The 23,481-nt window shown below is 38.4% G+C and overlaps 1 protein-coding gene across 2 annotated transcripts in view; it reads right to left on the minus strand.

Annotated features, from left to right (window-relative positions):
- Window positions 1-486: 486 nt before the first annotated feature.
- Nbeal1 (neurobeachin like 1) overlaps window positions 487-23,481 on the minus strand; it is a 145,754-nt gene continuing 122,759 nt past the window's right edge. For both annotated transcript variants that reach the window (XM_059278567.1, XM_059278568.1), the window contains 9 exons: window positions 16,630-16,719; window positions 14,718-14,827; window positions 13,898-14,070; window positions 11,436-11,530; window positions 6,298-6,414; window positions 5,762-5,923; window positions 4,742-4,890; window positions 3,255-3,390; window positions 487-1,773 (listed from right to left, as the gene is read on the minus strand). In XM_059278567.1, coding sequence (XP_059134550.1) covers window positions 1,672-1,773; window positions 3,255-3,390; window positions 4,742-4,890; window positions 5,762-5,923; window positions 6,298-6,414; window positions 11,436-11,530; window positions 13,898-14,070; window positions 14,718-14,827; window positions 16,630-16,719 — 1,134 coding nt within the window. In that variant the 3' untranslated portion in view covers window positions 487-1,671. The remainder of the gene's footprint in view (window positions 1,774-3,254; window positions 3,391-4,741; window positions 4,891-5,761; window positions 5,924-6,297; window positions 6,415-11,435; window positions 11,531-13,897; window positions 14,071-14,717; window positions 14,828-16,629; window positions 16,720-23,481) is intronic.

Genomic DNA, 23,481 nt, shown 5'->3' on the forward strand with positions numbered 1-23,481 from the left:
AAGTGATTTTGCAGTGTTTTACTAATCCTGACCCACAAGAAATCAAAATATTGGAAGATTTTTCTAAACATAATCTTTTACATCTAAATTTTTTAAAACTTATTTATGGGAGTATAAAGAAAAAAGACCACTGGATACTATGGTCAACAGGAGAAAGAAAAATGGAAAATCAAAATTTCTTCAGGATTCAACTGAAAAGACAGTTAGGTATAAGGAAATGTATGAGCAGCAGAATAGAAAAGAATATAATTCTGAAAGGCTACCATTATAAAGTCATTTGTTGTTGCCCATAGATCATTTTAAGAAAGCCATGCAATAGTCTTTCCTGAAAATAGCCTCAACATACAAATTTCTGTACAACTTCAGAGATTCACAAATCCTCCCCAAAGCCTGTGGAATCTCAGATTACCAATACTGGTAGCTGTAAAACTTCTCTGACCTAACTCCGAAGTCAATTTTGCAAAAACAAATAACAATTACTTAGAATTCCAAATTAAATCAGTCAGCTTTTTTACTTCAAACGTTAAATATAAAGCACTATTTAACAAACTCTAACACAATGGCTCTCATCCTGACGAGGGTCTATGACAAGCAGTAGACAGCTTACTTTACCTACACCACTACTCTGGATCATGAAGTCCCACCCCATCTTTCAGGACCTTTAGAACATTACCGACAACAACTCATGATCATCAGGGTAAAAGTGATTAATTACAAAGAGAGCACAGTTTTTGCTTAACAAAGACAAATTTACAAAATACTGAACTTCACAGATGTCAACTGTGCTGCAGATGTTACTCAAAGGACTGGCTGGCCACAGCCACAATTAGCATTTCTGCTTAAATAAACTATTAATGAAATACACTTGTAGAAATTATCTCTAGTTTTTCTTTTTCCTGTTCAATTTCTGTTACTTAAGGATAATAATGCAATTAAATAATTTTATTAATAATATGTTAAATAGTAGGGGTAGGGAAATAAACTAATGTATTATTTCAATATTTATATTTAATCCAATTGTGCAGACTTGCAACTTTTGAAAACTCAATTGTACAACAAATGCCTAAAAGGTTATGTTTTTAACATCATGGCAAGTAAACAGGAAAATGATTATCTAAAGAATACATGAAAAGCCACATCTCTCAACTCTCCATTGTCTGTACTACTTTATTGGAAATGTCTTCAATTTTGCTACTTAGATTAAGGGAATTCAATCTCAATATATAATATTAGAAGTTTGTTTTCAAAAATGGATTGAATGATTTAGGAATGGGTTACCAAATGTAATCAAATACATTTTCTCAATTCAATTTCACTACTACTTAACAAAACTTGATTCATTGTTGATGAAACTTTTAAAACGGCTTTCGTACAATCTACAACTTTATTTTTACTCTTTATTTATTGAATTTTTGGGATAAGCCTTGCTATGTAGCCCAGGCTGTCCTTGAACTTTAGATCCACCTGCCTCAGCCTCTCAAATGTTAGCATTACAGGCATGTGCCATAAAGTCCAGCTCCACCTACACCTTCACAGATATCAAACTGTGGTGATCCTTAATTATTTTTAGGATTAAAACACTTCAGACTTTCAGAGAGTAGAGCGATGTAGCTAAAGTTACAAAGCAGTACATGAAGCTCCGGCCTCCATCACACAAGGTGGAAATAACAATCACTTCAGATCTTGAGTATTATATTCGGTTTCTCCAGCTGAAATCTGGCTGAGCCGCTTGCTAGATCCCCACAATTTTCGAGAAAGCTGACCCGAACGCATCTGTTCAAGGTAATACAGAGAAATGAACAGATGTTAAGGAAAAACTACGATACATAAAATCAATATATCTGACACTGAGTTTGTAAAGTGCAGAACAGGTTTTGGTAGCAAAATCACTAACATGTTAAAAGATTCTTAATTAATAACGAAAGCTACTTATTTACTGCAGTACAAGAGACTGAACTCAAGGCTTCCTCTTGTTAGGCAAAGACTCTAGAGCACAGAGCTATATCCAAGCCATCTTCGTACTTTTTGACATAAAGTCTCACTAGTTGCTTGGCCTGACCCTGAGCTCACCCTGTAGGCACACAGACCTTTAACTTGTGATTCTTCGGCCTTAGCCTCCCAACTAGCAGGGATTACAGGTGTGTACTCAAAGAGTAAAGTGTGAGCAGAATTTTATGTAATTATCACACTAGCAGGAGAAAGATGGGTGCAATTCAGGAAAATATGACTAAACTCAATGTTGAATGAAAACATGTTTAAATGTTTTCACTCTCTTTTTAAATATTTATTTTATGTAAATGAGTATCTTGCCTGCATGTGCACCACATGCATGTCTGGTGCCTGTGAAGGTCAGAAGGGGTGTGGGTTTCCTTAGAGCTGGAGTGACAGATGGTTGTGAGGTGCTATGAGTACTTGAAACTGAGCCCCTGCTTCCTGCAGAGCAGCAAATGCTGGGCTGCTGTGTCATCTCTCCAGCCTTTTCCTGGGGTTGTTTTCAGAGTGACTTTGCTATATAGGCCTGGCTTGCCTAGAACTTACTATGTAGACCAGTCTGGCCCCCAAATTGTGGTGATTCTCCTGCCTCTGTCTCCCAAGCACTGGGATTACCGGTATGCACTACCACACCCAACTAATTTCTTCTCTTGAAGAAACACCTACAGATACCATATTACATTTCTCAGAAAAAGCTAAGAGTGTCTAAAAAAACATGCAATGACTAATTTAATTCTATACTAAGTTTTCTGGGAGAAGCACTAAGTTACCTGGAGTACAGCCATTAGGTTTTCTGAGGAACAAATGTCAGATCTATGAAAGACTATTAACCAAGAAAATTTATCGTTATAATAAACTCACTGAGAATAAGGATGTGGATACAAGATATTTGTAGTTCTAGATAAAAAAAATGATGCCTTTATATAGTCATGCTTGGTATTTATTAAATCAAATTAGTCTTACTGTTAGAACCTGTATTTTATTTTCTATAAGAGCTTTTATGCCTCAAATCTGCACAGTACTCTTGAGTCTTGATTTGGAGTAAAATAATTTTCTTATTCACACAGTGATACCAATCCACAATCATGCTTTCAATTTTATCATAGTATGAACACTACTGATTAACAACTTTATACTTTGGCTCTTTCTGAAAAGTCAAATTTATGTTTCAGTTTATCATAATGGAGACTTCTGAATCAGCTAGAATAAAGGACCAAAAGAGCCCATAATAGTAAGGAGGAATCCATGATGCTGAATTTTACCTCGGCTGGCTTGCCAACACCGACTACAATCAATTTGCCATCTTCTAAGCCTACAAGAATGTGGCTGTACTCTTTGGTTACAGAAACACAGTGGATAGGTAATCGCATGGCTAATGGAGTGACGCTGAGATTCAAACTAGAAGAGATAAAAACCAGACATAGTTATATGCATAGAGGATGGACGCACAGGTTATACACGGAAGGTAACTTCATTATCTAGCTCTGCATCCCAACTTTACGGATGTCAGATTTATAGGCATACACTACCATATCCCCTACTGTAGTTCAATTTCTCATAATTTCCCTAAGTTCATCTCCACTTCAAATCCTATTAACTCTTCAACAAGTCTCCTCTGATTATGCAGATCCTAGCAATTCTTAGTCTTCAGCATACATTACTTCCTTTTTTTTGTTGTTGTTTGAGATAGGGTGTTGCTATGCAGGATAGGCTGACTTTGAACGCATAATCCTCCTGAATGTGCCAACTTGACTGGCAACTTCTAAAGAGTCTTCAACCCTTCAAGGTCAATTATTAAACACCACAATACTGAGAATATAAGCTTTCATTAAATGCTTTTCTTATGTCAACTGATAAGTGAAAGGTGAGTAAAAAGACCCAAAAGAAAGTGCATGTGTGTGAATCTTTGAGGTTAATAAAACAGGTCTATTTGTTTTGTCTGATAGTCTATTATAATAAATGCCTGTGGTTATTTCATGATTAGAAAGTAGAGAATCCAATGTATAAGTGTATATATATATATATGAACTAAGAGTCCACTGGTTTTTTTAATTTGCAAATCTTCTTGTTAGAAGACTCTTAAAACGAGGATGATTTAAAAAAGGAAAGATATCATTGGAATAGGTAATGAGTTCCAAATGCTGATATTACAGGTATAGTCCAGCATGCTCAGAACACTGCTGCCTCTTTTGTGTGTGTGACTTGCAAGTGTGTGCATGCCTGGTGCACACATGGAGTTCAGAAGACAACATCAGGTGTCTGCTCTCACCTTCCATCTTTCATGAGACAAGATCACTGTGGTAGTTTGAATGTAATTGGCCCCCATAATCTCACAGGGAGTGGCGCTACTAGGAGATGTGGCTTTCCTGGAATGGGTATGGCCTTGTTGGAGGAAATGTGTCACTGTGGGGGATGGGCTTTGAGGTTTCCTATGCTCAGGACACCACCCAGTATCTCAGTCAACTTCTTCTTGCCTGCAAGGACTCTCAGCTACTCCCCCAGCACCATGTCTGCCTGCACACTGCCATGCTCCCTGCCATGATGATAATGGACTGAACCTCTGAAATTGTAAGCTGCTCACATTATGACTGTGCTTGTGTGTGTGTGTGTGTGTGTGTGTGTGTGTGTGTGTGTGTGTGTGTGAACCCACATCTTCATATTACAGAGCAAGCACTGTCACCACTGAACCACCTTCCCAGCCCCTACTGCTACCTCTTCTTCAGACAGTTTGAACATTTTAATTTCTTACCCGTGAAGCTCTCTTACAGACAGGAACCCTTGTAAGCTGCCAGTGATGACATGTTCTCCAATTATGCACATGTCTGATATTTGCTCATTCAGGACTTGAGACCCCAGATACCTTCCATTTACAGAAAACACATGTAACATGTTCTTATCCTATAAAGAGTTAGGAAACTTTAAGGATTTTGAATAAAAGCTGAGTTTTTAAATTGTCAGTTAAAACTAACATAATTAGTAAGATTTTTGGAACAAAAACATGGCTGTATTTAAAGAAAAAGGATACAGACAATATCAGATTGACTTCAAGTCATATTGCCATGGAAAACAACTAAGAGTTAAATAAAAGAGTTAAAATATTCTCCAGTCCAAAAATATTCCACATTCCTAAAAAAGATGCTCCTGATACTTAAAAGCTTTATTACTAAAAGGAAATGAATATATAGAGTTCAAGTTTATTTCTACACTGACTTACCCACAAAAGAACTTATGCTGGCTATCACTGCTACTTAAAGCTCATGACATTCCTCATATCAAAAATTAGGTTTTTTGCTGGGCGGTGGTGGTGCACACCTTTCATCCCAGCACCCAGGAGGCAGAGGCAGGCAGATCTCTAAGTTTGAGTCCAGCCTGGTCTACAGAGTGAGTTCCAGGACAGCCAGGGCTACACAGAGAAACCTTGTCTTGAAAAACTAAAATATATTTAGAAAAAATGCTTTTAAATTGCTATGTACGTGGGGTTGGGGGTTTAACTTAGGGCTCCAGGCTTGTAAGGCAAGCAGTCTACCAACCAAGTTAGATCCTTAGCTATAAGATATTACGTTTGAAACCATATATAATATTAGGCCAAAAGAAATCTCTGAAATAAAATAAAATAAAATATGAGGACGAGACTGTAGCAGAAGTTTATCTAACAGTGAGAAAGAACAATTACGCCATAGGAATTTCCTTACTCAAGCTGCCTCTGCAGTGGCGGGGAGAGGGAGACATGAGTGATGGCCTGCACCTACTGCAAAGAAGTGCTACATACCTTGAGGGAGGACTTTTCTTCCAAGCTGGAATAGATGACAATGTGTCCTTCCCAAGATATGGCCAAACCGGGAATGGTCAGGAACAGAGAACTCTCACAAGGCGGTCGTAACGTCCTCATGTATTGACCTTTCTGAATGGTATGTATAATCACAGTGCCGTCCTACACACAGGAAATGCCAGAGAATGAAAAACACCAAACAAAAAAGAAAGGGCAAAGTGGCTGGATAAAGAAAAGTGGGAAAGAAACTGAGGAGATAATTATCCCATAAAGGACTTACATGCTTTAGGTAACACCCTAATCTTGAATTGTAAGTAGTATTGTATCTTGTAGAGTGCCATCTTCCTTAACTAGTAAGCCAGTAAGATCCCCAAATACAACACAGCCTCTTTTAAGTTTATTCTTTCTGTATTACTCTACTTTAACAATGCGTACAATAAATATTAAAAAGTTCTATTTCCATAAACAACTTTTCAAATATAAACATTGTTACTCAATTTATAGATAAACATTGTTTCTTCACGGTGCAATCTTACCCTTGACCCCGACACTGCCATGTCAAGCTCAGTGCTGATGCCCACACTCAGTATCTCATCCGTGTGTCCGTAAAGGATCTGAAAAGGCTTAGACGCTAAGCCCACAGGAGAGCCTCCCTAAAATTAAAAAGAAAATAAAGGTGAAATGATGTCTTGCTATTTGTTCCCTCTGCTCCCAAGCCTCTTGTTTTTGTTTTTTTTTGTAACCAAGTTTATACTGTATTCAAACTTCCTCTTAACAAAGTAGTATGACAGGTAGTTAGAACCACTGAGTTCACTCACACTAATACTCAGCCCAAGACTTAAATGAAATGGTATCAATGCTGACTTCTTAGATTAATTTTTCCAAGATATTTGCCCTTTTAATCTACAAATTTATTCTTCCTTAAATTCAAATAAACATTTTATATACATGAATACTTCTTAGAGCAGCAGTTCTCAATCTGTGGGGTCACAACCCCTTTGGGAATCGCATATCAGATATCAGATATTACAATTCGTAACAGTGGCAAAATTACAGTTATGAAGTAGCAATAATTTCATGGTTGGGGGTCACCACAACATGAGGAACTGTATTAAAGGGTTTCAGAATTAGGTAGGTTGAGAACCACTGTCCTGGAGTCTGTACTTTAGGGAGCTCAATTATATTTATTCTGATTTGCCTTTAATTTTTATTATTATTTTATTTATATATATGTGTGTGTCTTGTGAGCATGCCTGTGGAGGTCAGAGGATGGCACCCGATCCCTGGAGCCAGAGTTACAGGCACTATGAGCAGTCTGATAGGAGTGCTGGGAATCAAACCTGGGTCCTCTGGAAAAGCAGCAGTAAGTGTCAATCACTGAGCCACATCTCTAGCTCCTGGCTTTAACTTCTATAGCAATCATCCTTTTTCTTAATTTCGTATGTATGCATGCACAGTAGCCTTACTCCCTTGAGACAGACAGGGTCTCTCACTGAGTCTGGAGCTGTTTTCACATAGCCTGGCTGGCTGTCCAGCAATCCTCTTGCTAGAAATCTAATTGTGCACCATCACTAACGATGCTTTAAACATTCATTAGGACTTTAGGCATGCTATGCAGATGCTGTAACACTGAGCTATGTCCTCAGTCTTTAAAAAATGATTTTTGAAACATAAGTATATTACTAAGTTACTCAGTTTGACTTTAAACGATCACTCTGTAGTCAGGCAAGCCTTGACTTTGTGATGCTCCTGCCTCAGCTTCCATACAGGCTGAAACTGCAGGCTAATAATACAAATTTATTGAAGAAAATTTCTCTAGAAGGCCTTTGTCATTAAAACTGCCTTGTTTACATTTATTCTATATTCAAAGGAATGTCAGTTATGTGTCATATTGTTTTATTCATATTTATTTTAGGTAAGTCTGTCTAGAACCTCTGTTTCTATATTACACACAAATTCGCCTGTAAATTCTACTCCCTGAGATACATGTGATTTCCCCTATATACTTAATATTTACAAATAAAATCACTCCTGTATCAAGTAATTAAAGTAACAGAAAACTTTACAATTCAAGTGAAAGAAGAAACATTAAATTCATTTAAAAAAAAGGTTGCATTTTCAAATATTAAACATGGTAATGATAAAACAAAAATCAATCTTTTATTTAAGAATACAGAAAAAAGCGAGGCCTTGTTTAAAAAAACTTATAGTATTAGCAAATAAAATACAACAGCAAAATGTGGTATCAATAAAAATAAGTAGTACTAAAAATAAAAAAAATAAGTAGTATTAATGTTTTATATGAATTCAAGGCAGTTCAAATCTAAGAAATTTTGTAACTTACTGCATTTAGAAAAAGGAAACTCTGAAAGTACTTATAGAAAAACAATTCTAGAGGACACTACTGGTAACACTGATAAAGTGAGAACATACACTGCGGGTCAGGTAAGAGCACTGTACAAATGTTAAGCATTCTCATTTTAGGAACTGCACTGTGGTGGAAGAATGACTTTTAGGGCTATCAAGATGGACCTGTAGGTAAAGGTACTTGCCACCAAGCATGATGCCCTAAGTTTGGTCCCCAGAACCACCCATGGTGGAAGAAGAGAACTGATCCCTAAAAGTTGTTTGACCTCCACATAGTCACCATGGCATGTGCACATCACCCACACACAGGTAAATAAATAATCATAACAAAAAATTTAAGAAGAAACTCTCTGTTCTTGGAAGACATACACAGAAGTGCTCAACGGACTAGAAAGTACTTCCAACACTTAAATCAGTTAGAAAAATAAGGGCACTGAAATGGGACAGAGACTGAAGATACTAAGACAAAGCTACAAATGTATTATTTTTGCAACTTTTCTGTAAGTGTGAAATTTCATTAAAATTAAAAAGTTACCAAAAGGTAGAAGAAAACTAAATATAAATATAGATAAAAAAGGTAGGCAACTAAAGATAAAATGCAACCCTGATGAAAACCAACAGCAAATACTGTCAAACGGCAAAACTGAGGAGTCCCTTTCGATCAAAATTAGACACGCTCACTATCATGTTCTACCTCCACTGTAATGTAATAAAATAAGCAAATAAAATGATATGTTGGAAAACAGGGAAAGTCACCATTATTTCTAGATCACATGATGGTATAGCCACCTTAGGGTCAAAAAATCCAAAAATGTCAATTACCGTGAGTTTAAAAATGTGGTAAAGTTAGTGAAAATAAGATAACCTTACATCGTCACAGGTGGTGCTGGCTCACGCCTTTAATCCCAGCACTCTGGAGGCAGAGGCAGGTGGACCTCTATGAGTTTGAGGCCAGCCTGGTCTACAGAGGGAGTTCTAGGACAGCCAGGACTACATAGAGAAATCCTGTCTGGAGAAACAAAAAAAGAGTAACAATACATCAATCAATCATGTCACTGCACAATTTTCCTTCACAGTAGTAAAAGTCAGTAAGAAATGAAAATTATTCTAAAAGTATCAAAATAGGAGTAAAATTAAAACACTCAGAAGTAAATATAGCATAGTATAGATCACAAATGGAAATAAAGTGATTAAGGGGTTATCCAAAGACATTAAAAGGGTATGAGAGAAATAATGAAAAGGTGTTTTGTATTTCTGTGTAAAAATAATTATAAAAATGTCAATACATGGGCTGGGCGGTGGTGGCCCATGCCTTTAATCCCAGCACTTGGGAGGCAGAGACAGGCGGATCTCTGTGAGTTCCAGGCCAGGAAATTAATATTAATTAAATAAAATTTCTTTTTTATGTTTCTTTTTCTTTCCTTTTTTTTTGAGACAAAGTTTTCTTTGTGTTCTTTTTTAGATAAGTATTGTTATGGAAATCAGACTAGCCTTGGAGTCATCATAAAGCCCAGGCCTTACCATGGTTATTGGAGGAGAATATACAATCACTAACTAAACCAGCACGATCCCTAACAACAATCTATAAACGTTTGTCCCTATACTCACAGATAAGTCTTCACCCATCATCAGGGAAACTTCTCTTTGTGACAGACAGAGACTACTCCAGAAAACCACAACCAATCAAAATGCAGAGTTGTAGAGCCCAGTCCCAAGGAAAACATCTATAAACAACTCCCGCACCTAAGGCTCAGTGATCATTGCAGAAGATGGGGCAAAAGAGTGTAAGAGCCAGAGGACCAGGCAGTGTGCTGTGAGACTGTGTCTCCTAGTGATAACAGAAGCTACACCATTAAATGTTACCAGTACAACAACTGCCCACACGTGAGCCGAACAAGGATGACACCAATGGACATGCCAGATCGGATGGGAAAGATGGGGTCTCAACCCTACACAGAGAACAACAGGCAACTGAGGAAAACTGGGAGAGGAGAGACGGCCTTCCCAGGAAGAGCACACCAACTGGTTGTTCAGCACAGTCAATTCTTAAAACACACACACAAGTAACATTATATGGACTTGACAGGTTATATTAGGAATGTGTATGTATATACAAGTACATACATACATGCAACAGTGATTAATGAAAAAGAGGCCATGAAATATGACGCATAATGGGGAGGGGTTTATGGGAAGGTTTGGACAGAGGAAAGGAAAGGGAGAAATGGTGTAATTAAGTTAGAATCTCAAAAATTAACAACAAAAGGCTCAGGCCTTGAGTTTGTGATCATTCACCATGCCCAGTTAAGTTCAGTAAGACTACTACAGAATTTTAAAAGAAGGTTTTGTGTGAGAAAATGTGTAATGCGTGTGTATGGCGGGGGCTGTGCATGCATGTGTGGAAACCTGGGGCTGATGTCATGATATCTTCAATCGCTTCTCTTCCTTAATTTTTAGGACAATCTCTCACTGAACCTGGAGCTTATCATTTCCACGATGCTGGCTAGCTCCTAAACTGCTGGGATTCTCCTATATCTGCTCCCCTGCCCGGTACTAGAGTTATAGGCACACTGATATGCCCTATGGTTACATGGACGCTGAAGATCTGAACCCAGGGCCTCATGCTTGTGCAGCAAGAACTTTATCTACTGAACCATCTGCCTAAAAGTTCTAATAAAAATAAATGCTCATTTAAAAGAATCGGAGGAAAAAATTGAAGTAAAGGAAGCATGAAAGAGGAATCTGTCTAAACAAACATTTAGTTACTAAAGCAAAAACACTTTGGCAGTCATATAAAAGTAGGTAATTGGAAAGGAATAGGGAGCCTAGAAAAAAATTAATTGACTGGGTAAACAATACTTGCTTTCTTCTGAGTCATAGGTGATGTATTATAAAACACCAAAACTATCAATATTGTAATTATAAATACAAGAGGCAGAAGAGAAAATGAGGTGTGAGACAGCCTGTTAACAAGGTAGAAAACTTAGAAAGCATTTAAAAAAATCCTCTCTAAGCCAATGTCATAAGAATACAACAGAGAGAAGAATACCTGCAACTTCTACAGTTCCACCAGAAAGGATAGAGGAATGTCATTATGTTATCATAGTAGTGTCCTAGAGAAGTTGGCAATGAGTCACTTTTGGTAACTACTAGAGAGGAAAGCCATGAATCAGACAACAAAGCTAGAAAAGAGTGGTGCTCCAAATAGGTCAGAACTCAGAAAACAGAATACAAAACTTTCAAAATGTCATTTACTACCAAAGAAAGACCTGTCATCCCAGTCCAAGAACATAAAAGGTGTTATTACCTGTTGTGTTATCTGCCATATCATACATGTAGTGTCCCTGGAACCAGAAATCAAGTGTATTCCACAGTAATCTGTAGCTAAGCAAGTCACAATGTCTGTTTGAAGAAAGAATAAAATAAAATGAGTCTGTTTTGACAGAACAGAACTTTAAGGGCAATCTCAGTTAATGTTCAAATTATTACTAAGGCAGGCTGGCAAATGGCTCAGCACGTGAAGGAAGCTTCTGCCGAGACTGGGGACCTGCACTAGTCCCTTTGGACACACATCACAGGAGAGACAGACGCCGGCAAGCAGTCCTCTAACTTCTACGTGCACATGCGTGTGTGCCCGCCCCCATACACAAAATATTTAAAAGGTAACAAAAAACATCAGGCCAGAGTAACAGGACATCTGCAGGGTTGAAGTCATCTGGAGAGACTTCCCTGAGACCACTCATTCTGGTGAGATGTGATGTGCTACGTGTTTAATAGTGGCTAGCATCGTGGAGGATCAGAGACCTGAGAATGGACCCATAGCTATGTTTTCTGCTCCCTCACCCCATTCATATTCTCCTCCCATTGAAAATTGCTATCTTATGGAATGGATCCTTAAAAAAACAGTACAGGGGCTTGACAGATAGCAGTTAATATTTTATGGCCTATCTTCCAGAGAAGTTAGGTTTGATTCCTAGCACCTATATAAATGCTGACAACTATCTATAACTCCAGTCTCAGGGGATCTGTTGACCTCTTTAGACTCAGCAGGTGCTGCACACATGTGGTATACAGACAAACATGCAGACAAAACACTCATTCACATACAATAAATAAATAAGTAGAAAAGACAGTACATATATACAGATAAACATGCAGACAAAACACTCATTCACATATAATAAAAAGACAATACATATATACAGAAAAATATGCAGACAAAACACTCATACACATACAACAAACAAACAAACAAATAAATAAATACAAAAGACAGTACATATTATGCTGCAAATTCGTAACATAAGCAGTTTCCAACTGGGCAGTGGTGGTGCACACCTTTAATCCCAGCACTTGGATCTTTGTGACTTTGAGGCCAGCCTGGGTGAGTGAGATCCAGGATAGTCAGGGCTACACAGAGAAACCCTGTCTCAAAAAACAAAAATGAAAACAAAGAAACAAACAAAACTCCATGCCCCCACCTCCAATTTTCTAGAATAGTTCCATAATCAGCTACACTAAGTGATACCTTAGAAATCACCAGTAGATGTAATCAGATTGGTGACTTCCATCAGAGATAACTGATGGAAGCAGATGCAGAGATCCACAGCTAAACACTGGGCTGTGCTCCAGGAGTCTTTTGAAGAAAGGGAGGGGGGATTGTAGGAGCCAGGGGGTCATGGTGGGGTAACCCACAGAAATAGCTGACCTGAGCTCGTGGGAGCTCATGGACTCTGGACCAACAGTTAGGGAGTCTGCATGGAACTGACCTAGGCCCTCTGCATGTGTGTGTGACAGTTGTGTAGTTTTGGCCTGTTTGTAAGTCTCCTAGCAGTGAGATCAGGACCTGTCCTGGCGCTTAGCTGGCTTTTGGGAACCTGTTCCCCATGCTGAACTATCTCACTCAGCCTTGACACAAGGGGAGGAGCTGGGTCCTGTCTCAACTTTGATGTGCCATGCTTTGTTCAAGCCCATGGGAGGCCTGTCCCTTTCTGAATGATGGGGAAGGTAGGGACAACAGCAGTCAATATGTAAAATGATATGTAAAAAATGTTATCTAAACAAAATAAAAACAAAAAAACACCAGTAGAGTTAGCACCAGACTCCATTACCCTTATTTAACAAGTTTATTGAGAAAAAAACTGCTATTATTTGTTTTGTTTTGTTTTGTTTCTCTGTGTAGTTTTGGTGCCTGTCATGGATCTTGCTCTATAGACCAGGCTGGCCTCGAACTCACAGAGATCCGCCTGACTCTGCCTCCTGAGTGCTGGGATTAAAGGCGTGCACCACCGCCGTCTGTCAAAACTTTTATTGTTATACCAAGGCCTGAAATACTAAGATATACCAGGTTAATATATATTCAGCAATTTTATCTGTCATACTTTACTGTTAATAATGTCTTTTTTTTTTTTTTTTTTTTTTTTGGTTTTTCGAGACAGAGTTTCTCTGTGTACCTTTGCGCCTTTCCTGGAACTCACTTGGTAGCCCAGGCTGGCCTCAAACTCACAGAGTTCCACCTGCCTCTGCCTCCCGGTTAATAATGTCTTTATCATTATTATATGATGACAAATTTTTATTATGTAGCCACAAAATCATTATGTCTACCATGTAACTTAATAAAACTCGGTTTAATATCTTCTAATGTAACATGAAAATATATTTAATTTATATGGTGCTTGAATGTACCCCCCAATATCAGGAGCATGTGCCACTTCTACACAGTTGAAAACACAGAAGAAGAAGCAGGTTTGTGGAAAAGTTCATTCTTACCTATATGTCGGATGTTATGTGAGACAATTTTGCCTTTGGTAAGTGACATTACTTGGATACTATTATCCCAGTGTCCAGCACTGAAGAGCAACTTTGCATCATGTGACACCACAAAAAGTTTGGAAGTAATTTCCAGCCCTGGAGCAAAAGGACCATTCACAGTTCGCTGAGCTCTGTAAACACAATTGAATTTTAAAATTTTCATTAAGAGATCACTTAGACTATTACCAACAGTAAGATATCTCTCAGACAGGAAGATGGTACAGTATTGAACCCTAGCACTCAGGAGGCATGAAAATTGCTGTTAGTTTGAGGCCAGACTGGTCTCCAGAGTGAGTTCCAGGACAGTTACGTAATGAGACAATACCTAAAAACATAAAACCCAAATAAAGATTATTTGTAAGTAGTAAAAAATAATATGACCATTTACCATTTCCAATGTAATATTTTATTCTATATTTGTTATAACGGGAATTTAGCAATGTCTGAATGCCAAATACTGTCAGGTTATAACTTAAAACCAGAGAGAAGGGGAGGCAAAGTGAGAAAAAAGAGAAAATTGGTGTCTCAAAGCATTACTTTAAAAACACAGGAATCGCTGGACGGTGGTGGTGCACACCTTTCATCCCAGCACTCAGGGGGCAGAGGCAGGTGGATCTCTGGAAGTTCGAGGCCAGCCTGGTCTACAGAGTGAGTTCCAGGACAGCCGGACCCCAGAACAGAGAAATCCAGTCTCAGGAAAAAAACTAAAACCTAAAAACAAAAACAAAAACCTTCCAACAACAACAACAACAAAACCCATTAGCTGTCCATTACTTACTTCGGGTTAGTCACAGTTTGATCCTTGATGAAGGTGAAGTAGTTAGAAATGTTCCTGTCATAAGGTAGCCATCCATGGGTTCCAATAACATAATTCATGCTTACTGTTACCTGAAAAAGAACATATGAAAACTCAAATAAATAAAAGATTAAAGAATGTGGCTAAGAGTAACCAGATGCTCACAGATTTTGACATCTATCATTTGGAGAACAGTGTAAGATACATGAAACCAAATCCTAAATAATTCAAGTGGAAAATTCTACTTACAGCTTACTGTAAGAAGAGTTGTTTTCTTTAGCTAATTACTCTTCATCTTAACTTCTCAGGTTACTAGCATTAGTGTTAACATTCAGAGGAAACTGAGGTTACCTTTACCATGACGAATATGACGTAACTATCACTTAGACCTAATAGGAGAGTTGACAAACCATTACAATGTCCCTGAAACAACAGTATTAGTGTGTACTTGATTTTAAGAGTGAAAAACTTTTTACTCCTTCAATTATAAAACAACACGTTAACCATGCCCCAATTCAGGTAACTTAAAAAAAAACAACGGTTTTACTAGCACTTGGGAGGCAGAGGCAGGTAGATCTCTGTGAGTTCAAGGCCAGCCTGGTCTACCAATCAAGTTCCAGAGCTATACAAAGAGAAACCCTGTCTCAAACTCAATCCCCCAACCCACCCCTCCCCCTAAACACACACACGCACGCACGCACGCACGCACGCACGCATGCACGCGCGTGCAGGTTTTAGAGTTGAAAACTACAGAATCTTACCATTAAAAACTACTATCAGGACTAACTACTGTATGTATTTCTAGACTCTTTTTCTAATCAAGCACAATAGATACATTATAAAAAGCAATCTAATTCTGCAGTCCCTACTGTTCACTGTGCTATAGCACACTTCTATACACTTAAGTTACAGAATTAGAATAAGACAAACCTAGGATTAGTTCATGTGCCAAGGTCTCAGATTCCTACTTGCCAGCTCTCTGGGACTTAATTTATCTGTAAAAGGAACATATAGTGCTACTTCACAGGGCTATTGGGTAGGCTAAATAAAAATTTGTGTAAAACACTCACTGAAATGCCCTAGAAGAAGACCTTAACAAGACCTGATTTAGTTCTTATTATTGTTAGTACAGTTATCGTGATAAGGCTCCTAGCTATTTCCATGGATTTATTTTTCCAGATAAATGTTATAATTAAAGCAAAATATACAGAAGATATATTTTATATTTAATCAAATTACTTTCGTAACAAATTTTTCCATTATTTTTGTAATGCTAAAGATCAAATCTAGGACCTCACACATGCTAGGCAGGTGTTCTACCATGAAGCTATCCTTGTAGCCTTCTTGATTATTTTAAAAATATTCTTTCAGGGGCTAGAAAGGTGGCTCAGAAGTTAAGAGCACTGGTTGCTTTTCCAGAGGACTTAAGGTTTGAATTCTGGCCCCCACCTGGTGGCTCATAATTATCTATAACTCCAGTTCCAGAAAATCTGATGCCCTCTTCTGACCTCTGCAGGAACCAGGCATGTGTACATAGTACACATCAAATATCCACACACATAAAATATACTAAAATTTTCTTTTCAAAAGTTTATTATTGGTCAATGAGACAGCTTAGAAGCATAAGTTTGCCGCCAATCCTGGGAACTAAAACTCAATTCCTCCCACATGAAAGGAGAGAATCAGCTCGCACAAGCTGTCCCCTGACCTCCAGATGCATGTGCACACCCTCACCCTCCAACACATACACACACACACACACACACACACACACACACACACACACACACTCGAAGTTTAGGAATGTAATGGAAATATTTTTACATTCATTCCTATTTCTGGTAAACTAATGAATACAGACGTAGCAACATGAAACAGGTATACATCAACTTACCAGTAACTCAGGGCTGCCTTGAGACATAAAAGAACGAGATTGATTTTTAGGGATGATGGCCTTTAATAGAGGAATACCATCACTAATTCCCTGTAAAATAAAAGGCATTTAATGGCTGGTTCTGTTCATTTTATTAGGTACTAAATTATTGAAAATTTCTATTGTTTAGACAGGGATCCCTACAATACCTCATTTTACTCTACCTGATCATGTAATAATTTAATATAAAATGTGGGAAAGGAATTATATGCCATGTTTGAATACCCAGCACACTCGAATCATCTGAAACCAATCCCTCTCTATTCCAGTCCTCTGTTGGGGAGCAGATGTAGATGCCAAGGAGCAGCAATCATTTAAAACAGAGAAAATTAGGATCTTTCCCTGCCCCTGCCGTACTGATACAAACATAATGCAGATGTAGTAAGTTAAATGAGAAAGTTGTTTATAATTTATAGGAAAATCTTTTGGGCTTTACATCAAAAACATTGATCTATTTTGTTAACTGAGGTTCTTTCTGAAAGTCTTACGTTATGAAAATCATATATTATGATCCAAAAATAAATATCATTCTGAGGAAACAATTACCATCATCTTACCACAATGCAAAATAACAATAATTTGAATGTATTTTTCTGTTGTGTCTATAGTTTAAAAATGACAGCTAACGTTTATCATAACATTACTGAATATATACCATGTACCAAGTATTATTAAGAGGGCTATAAGAACTAATAATGCTATGAAATCCAACAAATAATGTTATAAAATCCATAGAAACTGCTTTTCTCTTCAAATTGTAAATCAGGAGCCATTTGTGATTCCAGCCAGGGAAGCAAGTAAGCTAACTACAGATCTGGAGCTCTCCCTCAACCCAAGTCTCCCCCCAGCTCTGTAGACTGCCTGCTCAGCCTCCTTCCACACCCTCCCCATCTCCAGTGGATTATACAGATCTTCCCTTCTAACCTCCCTCCTCCCACTCAAGGCTGTATCCCAGCCTCCAACCACAGCAGTCGCGCCCTGGGAACCAGCAGGAAAGTACGTAGGCTAACTGAAGATCTTCCCCTCTTCCTCCATTCCTCCACGTCAATCCTAAGTCTGCCCCATTCCCAGATGACTAAGCAGATCCTGACCTTGCTGTTAGTTCCCCTGTAGCCTACCTCCATATCTAAGTGTCAGTTCCCAATATGTAGAAACCTCTGCTCCCATTCCCAGGGGACTAAGCAGATCCCAGGTGCGATGCCTTGCTTTCCTCCCTGCTGTGGACCCCTCTCAGTGCCCCACCCCACCCCCCCACCCCCCCCCCCGTCAGCCAATCCCCATTCCTAAGTGTCAGCTCCCAATACCTAGAAATACATTTTACCTGGAACCCCCAGTGGTCACACCTATTAGGACTCTTGGCAACACACAGCCACCACACTCTTCTAAGAATCAGAGAGGAAACAGAAACCAAGGAACAAAATACCCACCCAACAAAGACAAGACCAGATATCAGCACCTAGAATTACAATCTTCCCAAACCCAGATACCTAGACACCAGTAGAAAAACACAATCAATAACAGCCAGGACAATGTCTCCACTAGAGCCCCAGCAACTCTAGCACAGTAGACCCTGAGCTTGGAAACCTTGCCGAGCGGTGGTGGCGCACGCCTTTAATCCCAGCACACGGGAGGCAGAGGCAGGTGGATCTCTGTGAGCTACAGAGTGAGTTCCAGGACAGGCTCCAAAGCTACACAGAGAAACCCTGTCTTGAAAAACAAACAAACAAACAAAACAACAACCCCTCCAAACAACAACAACAAAAACTCAAAACCTTCAACCAGCCTTTAAGTGTATGATAAAGGTCCTCAAAGTGGAAAGGAACAAACCCCTTAAAAGAAACCTACAAAAACACAAACAAACACTGATCCATTCAAGACAAGAAAATAAAAATGGAATTAATAAAGAAAACTCAAACTCATGGAAATCTGGAACTGAAAAATTTAGATACTCAAACAGGAACCTCAGGAGCAAGCCTCGCCAACAGAATATGAGAAGGAAGAGAGAATTTCAGGCATTAAAGACATGAAGAAGAAATGGACACTTTGGTCAAAGAAAATGTTAAATCTAAAAAAAAAAAAATCCCGACACAAAACATCTAGTTTGCCAAAAACAGGCACATTGATCAATGCAATAGAACCAAAGACCCAGACATAAATCCATACACCTATGAACACCTGAATTTTGATAAAGAAGGCAGAAACAGACACTGGAAACAAGACATCTTCAACAAATGGTGCTGGTCAAACCAGATGGCTGCATACAGAAGATTCCAAGTAGAATATAGTTAGCACCCTGCACAAAACTCCATTCTAACTGGATGAAGACGTCAACACACACCCAGACACACTGAATCCGACAGAGGAGGAAGTGGGAACAATGCTGAGCTCACTGGCACAGGCACGAAGACCAACAATTAGTAAATTAGACTTAGCAGACAGAAAAGCTTCTGTACAGCAAAGACAGCATCATTTGGACAAAGTGGAAGACCACAGAATGGGGAAAGTTTTTTCGTTTTTTTAAAACCAGGTACATATCTAATAAAGGGTTAATATCCAAAATATTTAAAGGACTCAAAATTAAAATTATAAATATACTAAGGAAACAAATAACCCAATTTAAAAAACAGGGTACAGATCTAAACAGAATTCTCAAAAGAGGAAATTCAAATGGAAGAAATGTTCAACATCATTAGCTATCAGGGAAATGCAAATCTACTTTGCGATTTCATCTTTCACCTGTCAGAATGGCTAAGATCAATTACAAAGGTGACAACTTATGCTGGTGAGAATGAGGAGCCAAGGGAACATCCCTCCATTGCTGGTGGGAGTGCAAACTTGTACAGCCACTATGGAAGTCAATGTGGAGCTTCCTCCGGAAGATGGAATTGATGGACCTCAAGATCCAGCTATACTGCTCTTGGGAATGTACCCAAAGGATGCTTCATTCTACCACTGAGACATTGCCTCAAGCATATTTATAGCTGCTCTACTCATAATAGCTAGACACTGGAAACAATTTAGATGTCCCTCAACTAAAATATGGATAAAGAAAGTATGGTACATTTACACAATGAAATATTACTCAGACATTGAAAAAAAATGAAAACATGAAAATCATAGGTAAATGGATACAGAAAAAGAAAAAACAAAAATCAACATGAACGAGGTATCCCAGACCTAGAAAGACAAATATGCTATGTATTTGCTTATATGTAGATATTAGCTGTTTAGTCAATGATAACTAAAGGACTGGAGGGGACAGATAGATCTGCCTAGAAAAGCAAAACAGAATAAGCAGTTATAGATGGATGGGAGGTGGGGGCTGAAACAGGAGGATCAAAAGGGGAGGTGGAGGGGAGAGATGGATGAGGGAGGGAATACAGGGAGAGACAGCTAAAATTAAGGGCCATCTGAGGAGGAGTATAGAAATCTAAGACAGCAGAAGTTTCTTAAAATGCATACATATATGAGAGTGATCTCAATAAAATCACAAAATAATGGGGAAGACAGAGTCCCAACTGAACATCTCTTGTCACCAAATGAAGCTTCCAGAACTGGGTTACATCTAATTAAGTTGTTGGCCCATGGGAACCCCCCAAAAATCCAGGCTGTTGCCAAGCTGCACTCCACAAACTGCCAGCAAAGCCCCATTGCTGAAGACAATACCTACACAACTCATTGAACATGGAGAAGTCAAGCTGGTGCTTACATAGAGCCTTATCCAAACTAAAAGACAAAGAGAGAATATCCAAATTAATGGGTCAGAAATGAAAAGAGGGATATTAGCAACAGACACTGAGGAAATCCAGACAATCATTAGGTCATATTTCAAAACCTGTACTCTACAAAACTTGAAAAATCTAAAAGAAATGGACAAATTTCTTGATAGATATTACATACCAAAATTAAATCTAGATCAGATAAACAGTTTAAATAGACCTACAACCCCTAAGGAAAAAGAAGCAGTCATTAAAAGTTTCCCAACAAAAAAAAAGAGCCCAGGGCCAGACGGTTTTAGCACAGAATTTTATCATACTTTCAAAGAAGACCTAATATCAATATTCCTCAAATTATTCCACAAAATAGAAACAGAAGGAACATTGTCAAATTCTTTTCATGAGGCCTTAGTCACCCTGATATCCAAACCACACAAAGACTCAACAAAGAAATAGAATTACAGACTAATTTCCCGCATGAACAATGATGCAAAAATACTCAATAAAATACTCACAAACAGAATCCAAGAATACAGCAAAAAGATCATCCACCATGATTAAGTAGGCTCCACCCCAGAGATGCAGGGATGGTTTAACATATGAAAATCTGTCAATTTAACCCACCATATAAACAAACTGAAAGAAAAAAAAAATCACATGATCATCTCAACAGATACTGAAAAAGCTTTTGACAAAATCCAATACCCCTTCATGATAAAAGTCTTGGAGAGATCAAGGATACAAGGGATATACATAATAAAGGCAATATACAGCAAGCCAATAGCCAACATCAAATTAAATGGAGAGAAACCCAAAGCGATTCCACTAAACTCAGGAACAAGACAAGGCTGTCCTGTCCTCTCTCTCCATATCTATTCAACAGAGTACTTGAAATTCTAGCTAAAGCAATAAAACAACTAAAGGACATCAAGGGGATACAAATTGGAAAGGAAGAAGCCAAAGTATCATTATTTGCAGATGATATGATAATATACATAGCAACCCCCAAAATTCTACCAGGGAACTCCTACAACTGATAAATACCTTTAGTGAAGTGGCTGGATACAAGATTAACTAAAAAACAATCAGTAGCCCTCCTATACACAAATGATAAATGGGCCAAGAAAGAAATCAGGGAAACAACACCCTTCACAATAGCCACAAATAATATAAACTATCTTGGGGTAACTAACCAAGCAAGTGAAAGACAAGAACTTCAAGACTTTGAAGAAAGAAATGGAAGAAGATAGCAGAAGATGGAATGATCTCCTATGTTCATGGATTGGTAGAATTAACATAGGAATAATGATCATTTTACCAAAAGGAATATACAGATTCAATGCAATCCCCATTAAAATTCCTATACAATTGTTTATAGGCCTCAAAAGAACAATACTCAACTTCATATGGAAAAACAGAAAATTCAGGATAGTTAAAACCATCTTGTACAATCAAAGAACTTCCAGAGTTATCACCATCCCTGATTTAAGCTATACTACAGAGCAATAGTAGTAAAAACCACATGGCATTGGCATAAAAACAGACAGATGATCAATGGAATCCAATCGAAGACCCAGATGTAAATCCACATACCTATGGACTCTTGATTTTTGACAAAGAAGTCAAAATTATACAATGGAAAAAACAAAGCATCTTCAACAAATGGTGCTGGTCTAACTGGATGTCAGCATGTAGAAGAATGCAAACAGATCCATATCTATCACCTTGAACAAAACTCAAGTCCAAGTAGATCAAAGACCTCAACATAAATCCAGATGCACTGAATCTGACAGAAGAGAGAGTGGGAAATAGCCTTAAATATATTGGCACAGGAGACAACTTCCTGACTGGAATACCAATAGTGTAGGCACTAAGATCAATAATTTATAAATGGGACCTCATGAAACTAAAAAGCTTCCGTAAGACTTTAAAGGGCACTGTCAATAGGACAGCCTACAGAATGGGAAAAGATCTTTACCAACCCCACATCCAAAAGAGGGCACATTTCCAAAATATATAAAGAACTCAAGAAACTAGACATCAAAAAAAAAAAAAAATTAAAAAATGGGGTACAGATATAAAGACAGTTCTCAACAGAAGAATGTTAAATGGCTGAGAAACTGTTCAATATCCATAGCCATCAGGGAAAAGCAAATCAAAACAACTCTGAGATACCATCTTACACCTGTCAGAATGGCTAAGATCAAATGCTGGATGGATGTGGAGGATGTGGAACAAAGGGAACACTCCTCCATTGTTAGTGGGAGTGCAATCTTGTACAGCCACTTTCGAAATCAATATGGTGACTTCTCAGAAAATTGGGAATTGATCTACCCCAAGAACCGGCTATACCAATCTTGGGCATATACCCAAAAGGTGTGCCCACAAGGTCACTTGCTTAGCTGTGTTCATACCAGCTTTATTTGTAATAGCCAGAACCTGTAAACAACCTAGACCTCCCTTAACTGAAAGAATGGATAAAGAAAATGTGGTACATTTACACAATGGAGTATTACTAAGCTGTTAAAAACAATGACATCATGAAATCTGCAGGCAAATGGATTGAACTAGAAAAGAAAAACTGTCCTGAGTGAGGTAATCTAGACCCAGCCAGACAAGCATAGTATCACTTATAAGTGGATACTAGCTGTAAAGGATAACCATGCTACAATCCACAGAGGTAGAGAGGCCAGGTAACAAGGAGGGCTCAAGGGGAGATGCATGGATCTCCCTGGGAAGGGAAACAGAATAGATTTCAAGGGTGGACTGGGATCCGATGGGGATGAGAACAGGAGGAATCAGGTGAGGGCCTTTTAGGGACAGGGTAAAACCTGTTAAGAGAAACTCCCAGGAATCTACAAGGATGACTCTAACTAAGACTCCAAGCAACAGCGGATATGTAGCCTGAACTGGCTATCTCCTGTGACCAGGCAAGACTTCTAGTGGAGAGACTGGGACATCAACCCAGCCACATAACCTTTGACCTACAGTCTGTCCTGCCTATGGGATGTGCTAGGGTAAGGATGACACAGAGATTGTGGGAGCGGCCAAGCAAAGACTCTTTCAGCCTCAGACCCATGTTACAAGAGTGAGCCCA

The sequence above is a fragment of the Peromyscus eremicus genome, chromosome 13 (assembly GCF_949786415.1).
Source record: "Peromyscus eremicus chromosome 13, PerEre_H2_v1, whole genome shotgun sequence".
Taxonomy (NCBI): domain Eukaryota; kingdom Metazoa; phylum Chordata; class Mammalia; order Rodentia; family Cricetidae; genus Peromyscus; species Peromyscus eremicus.